General features: G+C 48.8%; 1 protein-coding gene across 1 annotated transcript in view; it reads left to right on the top strand.

Annotated features, from left to right (window-relative positions):
• LOC117516511 (rho GTPase-activating protein 24-like) overlaps positions 1-12376 on the top strand; it is a 29125-nt gene extending 16749 nt beyond the window's left edge. Inside the window, exons 8-9 of the mRNA XM_034177411.1 lie at positions 1532-2482; positions 12135-12376. Coding sequence (XP_034033302.1) covers positions 1532-2482; positions 12135-12366 — 1183 coding nt within the window. The 3' untranslated portion in view covers positions 12367-12376. The remainder of the gene's footprint in view (positions 1-1531; positions 2483-12134) is intronic.
• Positions 12377-15330: the final 2954 nt, after the last annotated feature.

The following is a 15330-nucleotide window of genomic DNA, read 5'->3' as shown; positions in this document are numbered from 1 at the left end:
TAAACCTGGCCTTGCACTCCATCCTGCAGCACCTGGACTCCCCAGGAACCTATGCTAGGATTCTGTTTGTGGACTTCAGCTCTACATTCAACACCATCCTTCCGGCTTTGTTCCAGGACAAGCTTTCTCTGCTCCACGTGCCTGACTCCACCTGCAGGTGGATCACAGACTTCCTGACGGACCGGAGTCAGCATGTGAGGCTGGGAAAGAATGTCTCGAACACTCGGGCTCTCAGCACAGGATCTCCACAGGGCTGTGTCCTTTCCCCTCTGCTCTTCTCCCTGTACACTAACTGCTGCACCTCCAGCCACGACTCCGTAAAGCTCATCAAGTTTGCGGACGACACCACCCTCATTGGACTCATTTCGGATGGGGATGAGTCTGCCTACAGGAGGGAGGTGGACCAGCTGGTGACCTGGTGTAGCAGCAACAACTTGGAGCTCAACGCCCAGAAAATAGTGGAGATGATCGTGGACTTCAGGAAAGCCACAGCCCCCCCACCCTCCCTCGCCCTCACCAACAGCCCCATCACCACTGTGAACTGTCACCGCTTCCTCGGCACCACCATCACCCAGGACCTCAAGTGGGAGTCAACCATCAGCTCCCTCATCAAGAAGGCCCAGCAGAGGATGTACTTCCTGCGGCAGCTGAAGAAGGCCAAGCTGCCTGTCCAGCTGATGTTCTACACGGCTATCATCGAGTCCATCCTCTGCTCCTCCATCACGGTGTGGTACGCCGGGGCCACAGCCAGGGACAGACACAGACTGCAGCGCATCGTGGCCTCTGCTGAGAAGGTTATCGGCTGTAGCCTTCCATCTCTCCACGACCTGCACGTCTCCAGGACTCTGGGCCGAGCAGGTCGGATCACAGCTGACCCTTCTCACCCTGCACACGGTCTGTTCAAACCACTCCCCTCAGGCAGGAGGCTACTGTCCATCCGGACCAGAACCTCCCGCCATAAGAACAGTTTCTTCCCATCTGCCGTTAGACTCATGAACACCTCATAACTCAGTCACCTTAACCTTAACTCTGTCACTTTATCATTTTATCACGGGTCACTTTAGACAATGTACTTTGGTTTTATTTGCACTCCTCCCACTGCACTGTTTTTTTTTTCTGTTTCTCTTTCTTTCTGTTTTTCTGTTGCACACAGCCTTTCATATTTCATGTCATTTTTTATCTTATATTTTGTCTTATTTTAGCACATTTATATTTTATCTTAGCATTTTATATTGCTTTCTGCTTAATGTTGCACCATTATATCAAAGCAAATTCCTAGTCTGTGAATCCTGTTCATTGGCAATGGCAATAAACTTCTTCTGATTCTGATTCTGATAAGAAGCACTGGGACCTGATTTTACTTTACTTGAAGCAAACAAAATTATAGCTCCTTGATACACACTAAAAGAGTGCAAACTCAAACTAGAAATATTCATTTAAGTAAAATGTATCCAATAGAAATATTTCAATTTTGTGTATGAAAAAGTGAGTCATATTGAGTGTCTAAGATTCCTCCCTTTTATTCTTCCAGTTGTATCTCCTCTGCTGCTGCCCTCTCAGACTTGTCCGTGGGCCAGAAGAGACTTCCGGGCCACCGTTACACCTCCTCCCACCCAGAAAACTGCTTTTCTCCCCTGCCTTCCTCCAGTTACCCTCTTCAGCATCGTTTAGACCAACACAACATGGATTACCAACACCACGCTGGGCGGCGAGCTTCGCCTACGATTTCCAAAACATCTGTAAACACCCTCACACCAGAAAAACTGCTATCTAGCACTGAGATCAGTACAGTGCCCCTAGGTTGGGAAGAGGCCTGGCCAGGCCTGGTAGAGGCTGGAGCCAGCTTCTGGAGCTCTCCATCAGCCAAGGCTGCAGGTGAGTGTGGTGCAGTATCAGAAGCAGCCAGTGGGGGCAGCAGTGAGGCACAAGGGGACAGTACGCCCTCTGTTTATGACAACCTGGACAGAGAGTCGCTTCTTCAGGAAATGGACAACATAACTGATGTATATTTTGTGGCCAGTGCTGCAAAAAGCCACTTTGGAACTGCTGAAGAGCTAAAAGGGGCAGGACAGACAGCTGACTCCTCCTCTTCCTGTTCTTCCTGTGAGGTACTTCCATTGGATGACAGCTGTTGTCAGGGTGATGTCATGTCCAGAGTTTGCTCTGTCTTATCAGCAAAAGGTCCAATAATGGGACCTTCGTGTCAGGTACCAGAGGATGAAAATGGTGATGATTATGGACACAAAGGTGATACCGATGATGGTGATGATGATGTGCTGCATCCTAACTCTCCAGCATCTTGCTCTGTGCCCAGTGACAGCCCTCTCAGCACAGGGAGCTCAGAGGTGTTCCTCTCATCTGGGCTTCCAGACCTGCAGGGTACTGAGCCTCCTCCACAGCATAGGGACACTGACCTGCTCCTGGGGGAGTTGCGGCAGCAAATGGCCCAGCAGAAAGCTGACTACCAGACCAGGATAAAGAGGTGAGGGAGCATCCTCTCCTGTCCAACCACAAACACATTATCCATCTGCACTAAAAACAACACACAAATAATTTTATCCTGTTTTAAAAGAGCTGGGTGACTATGAACAAGTAAGCATTTAAAGTATTGTAACCATCTGCAGTGTGTGTATACGAGGTCTGTCCAAAAAGTATCGGACCTTTTTATTTTTTGCAAAAAACCATATGGATTTGAATCACGTGTGATTGCATCAGCCAAGCTTGAACCTTCGTGCACATGCGTGAGTTTTTTCACGCCTGTCGGTTGTGTCATTTGCCTGTGAGCAGGCTTTGTGTGAGCACTGGTCCGCCCCTCTCGTCGTTTTTTTATTGCGAAGAAATGTCTGAACGATTTGGAGCTTTGCTGCATCAATTTTTTTCCAGAAACTGTGAGAGACCTCCAGGTGGACACTGTTCGGAAAATGAATATGGCTTTCAGGGATGATTTTGTGGGGATTACACAGATTAAGGAGTGTTACTGCTGCTTTAAGGACGGCCCACAACTGCTGAGAGCGCGCCACGCTCAGAGCGCCAATCGATAGGCTGAATCAACCAGATCATTTCCAACGTGAAGGCTTTGTTGATCCGGGACGTCGTCTGACTTCCACAAAAAAAGGAAAAAGGCGTGAACATCAGCACTTTTTCAGCACATTCCACTGTTAAAGGAGTTTTTTTCATGGAAAGAAAAGCGGACGGATGCACCACCGTGCCGTTCAGGGCGCGGGACAAAACCACCTCCATGTTGGTCTCACAGGACGGCTTTGAGATGGCTTTCAGACACTGTCGGTGGGTTTTCAGTCGTGTGACTAACCGAGAAATTGTGGATGAGCCTGGACATGCCAGAACATGTCCTGTGAGGCTTCATCACGGCGTTGCTTTGCGCCATGCGGCTCCACCGCGACGCACAGAATTCCTCCGCTCCTCTCTCCATGACAAAAACTCCTGTAACAGTGGAATGTGCCGTTGATTTCCAAACTGGACGCTGTGTTTTATCTGGGACGTCCTCTGACTAGCACAGGAATTGTGGAAGACGTGGACATCAGCACTTTTTCGGCACATTGAGACAGACATGAGGAGGAATTCCGCGCGTCGCGGTGGAGCCGCATGGTGCAAAGCAACGCCGTGATGAAGCCTCAAAAGTGCTGATGTCCACGCCTTTTTCCTTTTTTTATGGAAGTCAGACGATGTCCCAGATCAACAAAGCCTTCACGTTGGAAATGATCTGGTTGATTCAGCCTGTTGAACGGCGCTGGGAGCGCGGCTGCTCTCAGCAGTTGTGGGCCATCCTTAAAGCGGCAGTAACACTCCTTAATCTGTGTAATCCCCACAAAATCGTCCCTGAAAGCCATATTAATTTTCCGAACGGTGTCCACCTGGAGGTCTCTCACAGTTTCTGGAAAAAAATTGATGCAGCAAAGCTCTAAATCGTTCAGACATTTATTCGCAATAAAAAAACGACGAGAGGGGTGGACCAGTGCTCACACAAAGCCTGCTCACAGGTGAATGATGCAACCGACAGGCGTGAAAAAACTCACACATGCGCACGAAGGTTCAAGCTTGGGTGATGCAATCGCATGTGATTCAAATCCATATGGTTTTTGCAAAAAATAAAAAGGTCCGCTACTTTTTGGACAGACCTTGTATTGTTGAGGCAAAAAGGATTTTAGACCAAACTGTCTGAAGCTATTTGTGGAAATAAAGTCAAGGAATTGACAGATTGTCAAAATAACAGTCTTTTAATTTGAGGCCTCAAAGACACATGCAAAGTCAAAATCATGATCATTAGGTTAAGGTTACCTAGGGGCGTTTTTAGTACAGAGTTAGAGAGTTTAGATGCAAAAAATGAACAATTTTGTTGTGTGGGCCGCCAGAAGAGGAGGTACTGCTGGCCCACCACCAGAGGGCGCCCTGCCTGAAGTGCGGGCTTCAGGCACGAGAGGGCGCTGCCGCCACGGACACAGCCGGGAGTGACAGCTGTCTCTCATTATTTCCTGACAGCTGTCACTCATTCTTCATCATCTCACTCCATAAAACCCAGACGTCATCTCCACCTCATCGCCGAGATATCGTACTTCTATGGAGGTAACTTTCTCTGCCTGCATTAATTGATTCCAAGAGCTATTGTGTTGCAGCTGTCAACCAGAGGATCGGCATGGGTCGCGACTGTTTCGTCCTACGTCCCGTCAGATAAGTGGTTAAACAGACGCTGCACGAGTGTGTGTTAGAGGTGGAGGTGGCATTCCCACCATTGTTGTTACGGGGTGTACACACACCCACACTTGACTGTCTTTGCTCTTCGCCAGCAGTACCAGATCCGACAGTCGGGGACGGTGATCACCTGGGAATTCTGGACTTGGCGGCTCCAGTATTCACCAGGTTCGGTGGCAGCCGGAAATCGTGTGGTTCCGGCTCTTCTCAGGACAGACGTCTTCTATCCTCGAGCCTGCCCACACGTCACCTTTGTGGATTGACTGTTATCAGATTCTGAGATTGTCTGTGTATTCGTTGTGCACCTTCACAACATTAAATTGTTACTTTTTTGGCTCATCTATTGACCGTTCATTTGCGCCCCCTGTTGTGGGTCCGTGTCACTACACTTTCACAACAGGATATCTCGGCCAGCGTCATGGATCCCGAGGGGCGTCACCCATCTGTTGGACAGCCAATGGAAGAGCACGGTGCACAGGCGTCTGCAGGAGGCGTGCTCGATGAGTTGCAGCAAATCCTCACCGCCTTTACCGCTCGGCTGGATTTGATGTCCGAGCAAAACGTCATCCTTAATCGCAGGATGGAGCCTCTCACCGCACAGGTGGAAGCGCGCGATCAGAGCGCTACTGCGGCTCCTCCTCCTGCCGACCCGGTGCCGGGTATTAACATTCCACTGGTCGTTCAACAAACTCCCCCACCATCCCCTGAAGCATACATAAGTCCCCCTGAGCCGTACGGGGGTTGTGTGGAGACATGCGCGGACTTTCTGATGCAGTGTTCGCTCGTCTTTGCACAACGACCCGTGATGTACGCGTATGACGCCAGCAAGGTGGCTTATGTTATTAATTTGCTTCGGGGTAAGGCACGCGCCTGAGCTACGGCGCTCTGGGAACAGAACTCACAGAGGAGAGACCGCTTCAACAATGCTGCTGTCAATGCGACAGGGGCGCCGGTGCGCAGCCGAATATGCAGTCGACTTCCGCATCGCGGCTGCGAGGTCCGGCTGGAATAACGTTGCGCTCCGCGCCGCCTTCATAGACGGACTGTCTTCGGGCCTGAAGGAGCATCTGGTAGCTAAGGAAGAACCGCGGGATTTAGATGGGCTTATCGATCTCGTTATACGGTTAGACAATCAGTTGGAGGATCGCCGTCGGGAGTGAGGCGAAGGACGTGGCTGGATACGCGCCGTCCCTCTCCTTTCTGGGTTCGAAAAGGGGCCGCCCTCCCCACGCTCCACAGCCGCAGCGCTCCGTGGGGCAACAGCTCCCCCTGCTGACGTTGTTAGGGAAACGCACAGGGCCAAAATGAGGAGGCTGGTCCGCGGGGAGTGTTTTCTCTGCAGCTCAAAGGAGCACATACAGAAAAACTGCCCTAAACGGCCACAACGACAACAACCACCCTTAGAGACTGGGCTAAGGGCGGGTCATAACATTCACGTGGGACACACACAGATTGCCACACGAATCCCAGTTACAATCCTGAGCGGGGATTTAACCCTTCAAGCCCCAGCACTGGTGGACATGGGGTCAGAAGGGAATTTGCTAGACAGCAGATGGGCAAGGGAGGTAGGGCTCCCTCTGGTGGCGCTTCCTTCGCCATTGCAGGTGCGGGCACTAGATGGCACCCTCCTCCCTTTAATCACACACAAGACACAACCAGTAACTCTGGTGGTGTCTGGAAACCATCAGGAGGAGATTGAGTTTTTTGTAACTCCTTCTACCTCCCGCGTGATTTTGGGCGTCCCATGGATGTTGAAGCACAATCCCCGGATTGATTGGCCGTCTGGGGTGGTGGTTCAGTGGAGCGAAACCTGCCATCGGGTGTGTTTAGGATCCTCGGTTCCTCCCGGTTTACATGCTAAGGAGGAGGTCAAAGTCCCTCCCAATCTGACGGCAGTGCCGGTTGAGTACCACGATCTTGCTGACGTCTTCAGCAAGGATCTGGCACTCACCCTTCCCCCGCACCGTCCGTACGATTGTGCTATTGATTTGGTTCCAGGCGCTGAGTTCCCGTCCAGCAGGCTGTACAACCTCTCACGACCTGAGCGCGAATCAATGGAGACCTACATCCGGGACTCATTAGCTGCCGGGCTGATCCGGAACTCCACCTCCCTGATGGGTGCAGGTTTCTTTTTTGTGGGCAAGATAGATGGCGGACTCCGTCCATGCATTGATTACAGGGGGCTGAATGAGATTACTGTTCGCAACCGATACCGGTTGCCATTGTTGGATTCCGTGTTCACCCCCCTGCATGGAGCCAAAATCTTTACTAAGCTGGATCTTAGAAATGCGTATCACCTGGTTCGGATCCGGAAGGGAGACAAATGGAAGACGGCATTTAACACCCCGTTAGGTCACTTTGAGTACCTGGTCATGCCGTTCGGGCTCACCAACGCCCCCGCGACGTTCCAAGCCTTGGTTAACGACGTCTTGCGGGACTTCCTGCACCGATTCGTCTTCGTATATCTGGACGATATTCTCATCTTTTCTCCGGATCCTGAGACCCATGTCCAGCATGTACGTCAGGTCCTGCAGCGGTTGTTAGAGAACCAACTGTTTGTGAAGGGCGAGAAGTGCGAGTTTCACCGCACGTCTTTGTCCTTCCTGGGGTTTATCATCTCCTCCAACTCCGTCGCCCCTGATCCGGCCAAGGTTGCGGCGGTGAGAGATTGGCCCCAACCAACAAGCCGTAGGAAGCTGCAACAGTTCCTCGGCTTCGCTAATTTCTATAGGAGGTTCATTAAGGGCTACAGTCAGGTAGTTAGCCCCCTGACAGCCCTGACCTCTCCAAAAGTCCCCTTCACCTGGTCGGATCGGTGCGAAGCCGCGTTCAAGGAGTTGAAACGACGGTTCTCTACTGCGCCAATTTTGGTGCAGCCCGACCCTAGCCGCCAGTTCGTGGTTGAAGTGGACGCCTCTGACTCAGGGATAGGAGCCGTGCTATCCCAGAGCGGAGAGACCGATAAGGTTCTTCACCCGTGTGCCTACTTTTCTCGCAGGTTGACCCCGGCTGAACGGAACTATGATGTCGGCAATCAAGAACTCCTTGTGGTGAAAGAGGCTCTGGAGGAGTGGAGACACCTGTTGGAGGGAGCGTCTGTGCCGTTCACGGTTTTCACTGACCATCGGAACCTGGAGTATATCAGGACCGCCAAGCGGCTGAACCCCAGGCAAGCCCGCTGGTCACTGTTCTTCGGGCGTTTTGACTTCCGGATCACTATCGCCCCGGGACCAAGAACCAGAGGTCGGATGCCTTGTCCTGGGTACACGAAGAGGAGGTCAAAACTGCACTGTCGGATCCACCGGAGCCCATCCTGCCTGAGTCCACTATCGTGGCCACCCTCACCTGGGACGTGGAGAAGATCGTCCGGGAGGCCCTGGCACGGAGCCCGGACCCCGGAACTGGTCCGAAGAACCGTCTGTACGTTCCACCAGAGGCCAGAGCTGCAGTCTTGGACTTCTGTCACGGTTCCAAGCTCTCCTGTCATCCAGGGGTGCGAAGGACCGTGGCAGTTGTCCGGCAGAGCTTCTGGTGGGCGTCTATGGAGGCCGACGTCCGGGAGTACATCCAGGCCTGCACCGCCTGTGCCAGGGGCAAGGCAGACCACAAAAGGTCCCAAGGACTTCTCCAGCCGCTTCCTGTGCCTCATCGCCCCTGGTCCCATATCGGCCTGGATTTCCTCACGGGCCTCCCGCCGTCCCAGGGCAACACCACCATCTTCACGATAGTGGACCGATTCTCCAAGGCGGCCCACTTCGTGGCCCTCCCGAAGCTCCCAACAGCCCAGGAGACAGCAGACCTCCTGGTCCACCACGTCATCCGTCTGCATGGGATACCTACCGATATCGTCTCTGATCGTGGTCCCCAGTTCTCCTCACACGTCTGGAGGAGCTTCTGCCGGGAACTGGGGGCCACTGTGAGCCTCTCGTCCGGGTATCACCCGCAGACCAATGGACAGGCAGAACGGGCCAATCAGGAATTGGAGCAAGCCCTGCACTGTGTGACGTCCACACACCCGACGGCCTGGAGTGAACACCTGGCCTGGATCGAGTATGCGCATAACAGCCAGGTGTCCTCTGCCACCGGCCTCTCCCCGTTTGAGGTGTGTTTGGGGTATCAGCCCCCATTGTTTCCCGTGGTGGAGGGAGAGGTTGGTGTGCCCTCGGTCCAGGCCCACCTGTGGAAGTGCCGTCGGGTGTGGCGCTCCGCCCGTTCTGCCTTGTTGAAGGCCCGGACGAGGGCGAAGACCCATGCGGACCGCCGGCGATCCCTGGCCCCTGCTTACCAGCCCGGGCAGGAGGTGTGGCTATCCACGAAGGACATCCCCCTCCAGGTGGACTCCCTGAAACTCAAGGACATGTATATTGGACCTTACAGAATCCTCAAAATCCTCAGTCCTGCCGCAGTGAAGCTCCAACTCCCGGCTTCACTGCGGATCCACCCACTCTTTCATGTGTCCAGGATCAAGCCTCACCACACCTCACCCCTCTGTGCTCCCGGACCGGCACCGCCTCCTGCCCAGATCATCGACGGGGAGCCGGCTTGGACGGTGCGCCGGCTCCTGGACGTCCGTCGGATGGGCCGGGGGTTCCAGTATTTGGTGGACTGGGAGGGGTATGGACCCGAAGAACGCTCCTGGGTGAAGAGGAGCTTCATCCTGGATCCGGCCCTCCTGGCCGATTTCTACCGTCGACACCCCGACAAGCCTGGTCGGGCGCCAGGAGGCGCCCGTTGAGGGGGGGGTCCTGTTGTGTGGGCCGCCAGAAGAGGAGGTACTGCTGGCCCACCACCAGAGGGCGCCCTGCCTGAAGTGCGGGCTTCAGGCACGAGAGGGCGCTGCCGCCACGGACACAGCCGGGAGTGACAGCTGTCTCTCATTATTTCCTGACAGCTGTCACTCATTCTTCATCATCTCACTCCATAAAACCCAGACGTCATCTCCACCTCATCGCCGAGATATCGTACTTCTATGGAGGTAACTTTCTCTGCCTGTATTAATTGATTCCAAGAGCTATTGTGTTGCAGCTGTCAACCAGAGGACCGGCGTGGGTCGCGACTGTTTCGTCCTACGTCCTGTCATATAAGTGGTTAAACAGACGCTGCACGAGTGTGTGTTAGAGGTGGAGGTGGCATTCCCACCGTTGTTGTTACGGGGTGTACACACACCCACACTTGACTGTCTTTGCTCTTCGCCAGCAGTACCAGATCCGACAGTCGGGGACGGTGATCACCTGGGAATTCGGGACTTGGTGGCTCCAGTATTCACCAGGTTCGGTGGCGGCGGAAATCGTGTGGTTCCGGCTCTTCTCAGGACAGACGTCTTCTATCCTCAAGCCTGCCCACACGTCACCTTTGTGGATTGACTGTTATCAGATTCTGAGATTGTCTGTGTATTCGTTGTGCACCTTCACAACATTAAATTGTTACTTTTTTGGCTCATCTATTGACCGTTCATTTGCGCCCCCTGTTGTGGGTCCGTGTCACTACACTTTCACAACAAATTTTACATCACAATATATAAAAAGTTTACATATCCTTGGGTTTTTGCATATGTTTTGTTGGGTTATCAGCTGATAGGCCGCTAACCCAATGTCATGGCATCCGTCGTCAGCGTCAGCATAGTCATAGTTGTCCATTTATTGTGATATCTCAAAAATTGTCTGATAACTTTTTTCTAATTTGGCATGGTCATAATATGGGTCATTAGCATTGTTCCTGTGTAAAAATTATATTCGTAGATTTGTTTATTTGAAAATGGCGGCCATTTTTATGCCGAAAATAGCCATTTTGAGCACTTAAAGGCAATTTTCTCTGTCTGATAACTTTTTTTCTAATTTGTCAAAGGCATAATATCGGTTGTTGACATATTTCATGTCAAAAAGTATAGTCATAGATTCGTTCATTTGGAAATGGTGGCCATTTTATGACGAAAATATCCAATTTGGACCCAATTTTCTCAAAAACTGTCTAATAACTTTTCTTTTAATTTAACAAGGGCCCAATATTGGTCATTGGCATTGTTCCCATCTTAAAATTATTTGCGTAGATTCATTCATTTGGAAATGGCAGTCATTTTTATGCAAAAAATGGCCATTAACCCACAGGGCCCTTGGCACTCTAGTGTTTGAGTGCAGTGAAATCCAGAAAGAAGCATCAAAATTGCATAAGCCAATAATTAATAAGTAGACATTAAAAAATCATTGGCTAATTCTGCAGAACCTCTATAGAGTGCTCTTGTTTTTATAGCCTTTAAACACGACATGCTTCAAAATTTTTTCTATGCCCCATGGTTACCAAGTATTAAATGTTTTTTCTCAGTTGGGGTATGCACTCTGTGAGTGCTGTTGCCTATTTACTGCCTAAAACCATCATGTTGATGCACTGATTCCAATGGTGTACATTGTATTAGTTCCAGAATTATAAGTGTACCATCCATCCAACAAACAGTTGCTTTTCCTATAGATTTATTTACTTTATTTATTTGCAAAATAGAAACCAAGTTTTATAGTTGTAACACAGCCCAAGGTTCAGTCAATAGTTAACATTTGTATAAACTCAGTCTTTTAAAAGTGTTGTATGATTGTGTTAAAACTATCAAACTTGCGCTGATTCCTAATAGTGTTAAGATATTTTCTTGTACATTTTGATTATTTTATTTTTTATTTCATTGTTTCACATTCTGTGTTGTATTGACTTAGAGTCATTAATGCCATGCTTCTACGCAGTCTGATACAGTAGGTGGCGGTATGCCTCTCTAAAGCTGGTTTGCAATCGGTCAATAAACAGAAAGCAGAAGAAGAAGTTCTATTTTTATCTACTTATAAGTGTTACGTTTAATTTCAGGCAGCGGCTGATGGCCTGATCTCGTTGAATGCTTTAAAGCAGTGATTCACGATGGATCTAATGATTCACGTCTTGAATGATTAATGATTAGAAGTCGCGAACGTCACATAACACAATGCCAACATTCTGAGCATTTTATTAGAAATAGCTCTAATAATATGGCTTTGTTGTGCAGTTAATTGTCGCAAGAAATCATCTGAGGAGTGCTGTCTCCAGTATTTCTGTAGAGTGACGTTTTCATGTAATTTCTGTTCGTGACATTAGCATGTCAGCAGATATTATAATTTAGCTGATATTAGCTCCACTCCACACTAACCACAGTGACACTGACATTGATCAGTTCTGTTCAGTTCTGATCCTTGACAGACACATAACTCCGATTGTTCCAGTCCATCCAGCTGTAGGTGGGCACCAGCCTTGGCTGGCAAAGTAACCTGTGTCCCATCCAGGATGGAGTCATGGACTCTCATCTGTTTGACGTTATGGAATAGGAGATAAGCACCAGCATCCGTGGGCCTCAGGGCCTATATAGGACTTGCTGGATTTGAATTTGGACTCACACATTGTTGCACACTGTGTTGCAGGTTGGAGCAGTGCAATGATGCTCTGGAGAGGCAGGTGGCAGTACTGCGAGTCAGTCTGGAGCAGCAGAAGCGAAGCCAAAGTGTCGCTGAAGTCAAGATTTGCAACATGGAGCGAGCCAAAGCAGACGCTGACCGCCGAAACAGCACACTGCAGAAAGAGATGGAGCTGTTCTTCAAGATGTATGGAGAGATGAGAAGAGGATGGAGAACGAGAGAGCCTCAGAGCCTCTGAGGGGATGTGATGAGCAGAACAGTTCTTTGAGGTGTTTGGAGAAGATTGACGATGAGTGACCTGAAGCTGTTCTGAAGCACTTTGACAGTCTGAGATTCAGTCCCACTTTGAGTCCATGTCAGATGTTTTCTTCCATCGGAAAAAAACACGAGAAGCCTCGTCCTAAATCAGTGGTGTCCAAACTATTCCAGAAAGGGCCAAGAGGGTGCAGGTTTTCCTTGCAGCCACTGACTTCAGCAGGTGATTTCACTGATTAACATCCTTTTGAGCAGGTGAGATGAGTTCATCGGTGAAATCACCTGCTGGAGTCAGTGGCTGCAAAGAAAATGCCTGCACCCTCTCAGCCCTTTCTGGAATAGTTTGGACACCGCTGTCCTAAATTCTGCATGCAGAAGCATTTGTTAGAAAGTTTATTCACTGAATCTTATGTGTTAGATTTGAACATGCATGTGTCGAGTGTGGGAAGCAGCTGATCACATAAAGGATCTTCTGCTCCAAGTTATAATCAGTAATCTGATGGATTACCCAGAATGTGAAACATGATCTGATTGTTTCTTCTGAAAACTTAAATGTGACTGTTTCAGAAAAACCAACTCCCGATATCAGATTGCATGAGGTAATTTACATCTTGCAAAGGAATCAAGGCTGCCAGTTTGTTTACTGCAAGCTTCATTTGCTGAAATAGACCACAGGCCGAGGAGGTTTTAGGTACTACTTAAGGGGCACCACTTACAGTCCAGCCAGTGTACAATGGCCGACACAAAAGTATGGTGGCCATCCGAGGGTGGCCGCTATAGCCAGGTAGAGCTCAATGAAGGATTACATTGAAAAGTACAACACATTATTTGTCTGATCATAAAGATTCCAAAAAGGTATAGTTTGGACCATCTATGACTGGATGTTTTGGATTACAGTACATCCAGAAAGTATTAACAGCACTTCAGCTTTTCCACATTTTGTTATGTTACAACCTTATTCCAACATGGATGACATTACTTGTTTTTCCCAAAATTCTACACGCAATACCCCATGATGACAATGTGAAAAAGTGTTTTTTTTTTTTTTTTTTTTTTTTGCAGATTTGTTAAAAATAAAAAACTAACAAATCACATTCAGGTGCATCCTGTTTCCACTGATCATCCTTGACATGTTTCTACAGTTTAATTGGAGTCCACTTGGGGTAAATTCAGTTGATTGGACATGATTTGGAAAGACACACACCTGTCTACATATAAAGTCCCATAGTTGACAGTGCATGCCAGAGCACAAACCAAGCATGAAGTCAAAGGAATTGTCTGTAGACCTCCAAGACAGGATTGTCTTGAGGCATAAATCTGGGGAAGGGTACAGAAACATTTCTGTTGCTTTGAAGGTCCCAATGAGCACAGTGGGCTCTATCATCCATAAATGGAAGAAGTTCAGATCCACCAGGACTCTTCCTAGAGGTGGCCGCACGTCTAAACTGAGTGATCGGGGGAGAAAGGCCTTATTCATGGATGGCCATTCTGCCAGAGCTCCAGCATTTCTCTGTGGAGAGAGGAGAACCTTCCAGAAGGACAACCATCTGTGCAGCAATCCACCAATCAGGCCTGTTGCCACTCTTTAGTAAAAGGCACATGACAGCCCACCTGGAGTTCAATAAAAGGCACCTGAAGTACTCTCAGAGTATGAGAAACAAAATTCTCTGGTCTGATTAGACAAAGATTGAACCCTTTGGTGTGAATGCCAGGTGTCATGTTTGGAGGAAACCAGGCAACATCCCTACAGTGAAGCATGGTGGTGACAGTATCATGTTGTGGGGATGTTTTTCATTGGCAGGAACTGGGAGACTAGTCAGGATTGAGGGAAAGATGAATGCAGCCATGTACTGAGACATCCTGGATGAAAACCTGCTCCAGAGTGCACTTGACCTCAGACTGGGGTGACTGTTCATCTTTCAGCATGACAGCGACCCTAAGCACAGCCAAGATATCAAAGGAGTGTCTTCAGGACAACTCTGTGAATGTCCTCGAGTGGCCCAGCCAGAATCCAGACCTGAATCTGATTGAACATCTCTGGAGAGATCTAAAAATGGCTGTGCACCGACGATCCCCATCCAACCTGATGGAGTTTGAGAGGTGCCGCAATAAATTTAATCCAATGAATTTAATCCATTTTGCAATAAGGCTATAACATAACAAAATGTGGAAAAAGTGAAGCGCTGTGAATTCTTTCCGGATGCACGGTACGTCTCTTATAGAGTACAACACAAACAAATTGGTAAATTTCACCAAACAGTTTAAGATGTTTAGACAGGGATTCAACAACAAACAGACTCTTTATAAAAGTGCAACATTACCAAACCATCTGAAAGAAACTGTACAAATAAAGTTATTTACTATAAAATAGTGCTGTGAAAGGATACAAAACAAAGGCCTGATTTAGAAGAACTTATGCGCAAAATAACATGAAAGTAGTGTACAGTTTGTGAAAATAGTTAAATTATACCCATAAATAATCCATTATAAATCACATGCACCCCGATGAGGCCCCATGAGGCCCCATATCATTGCGGAAACGCTCTGTTCGCCACATTTGTTATTTCACAAACTATTTTTCAGCCACCTTGCACACAGCAACTGTTTCGTATTGAAGTGATGTGAAACAAAAAGAGATTTCCTTCATATAATTCAACGATATCTGACCGCCGGGAAAACCAATGCCAACATTTCTGATGCGGCTTACACACCGACGACTGCCATAACATTATCATATTTTCAACAGCACATTTCAATGTAACAACCACAGATCATTCAAAACATAAAAACAATTTAAATACAGTAAATGTGTGTGTCTGTATGTGTGTGTGTGTGTGTGTTTTTGGGGGGGGGGTGTCTGAAATTTTGCACCGACAAATCCTAGTTGTCAGACAGGGGGGTGTTAATTTTCTTCATTATGTATAAATAGTTCAACAACACAGAAAAA

The sequence above is a fragment of the Thalassophryne amazonica genome, chromosome 9 (assembly GCF_902500255.1).
Source record: "Thalassophryne amazonica chromosome 9, fThaAma1.1, whole genome shotgun sequence".
In the NCBI taxonomy this organism is placed as follows: Eukaryota; Metazoa; Chordata; class Actinopteri; order Batrachoidiformes; family Batrachoididae; genus Thalassophryne; species Thalassophryne amazonica.
Note: the sequence above shows the minus strand (reverse complement) of the source record. Positions and strands in the feature narration are given on the sequence as shown.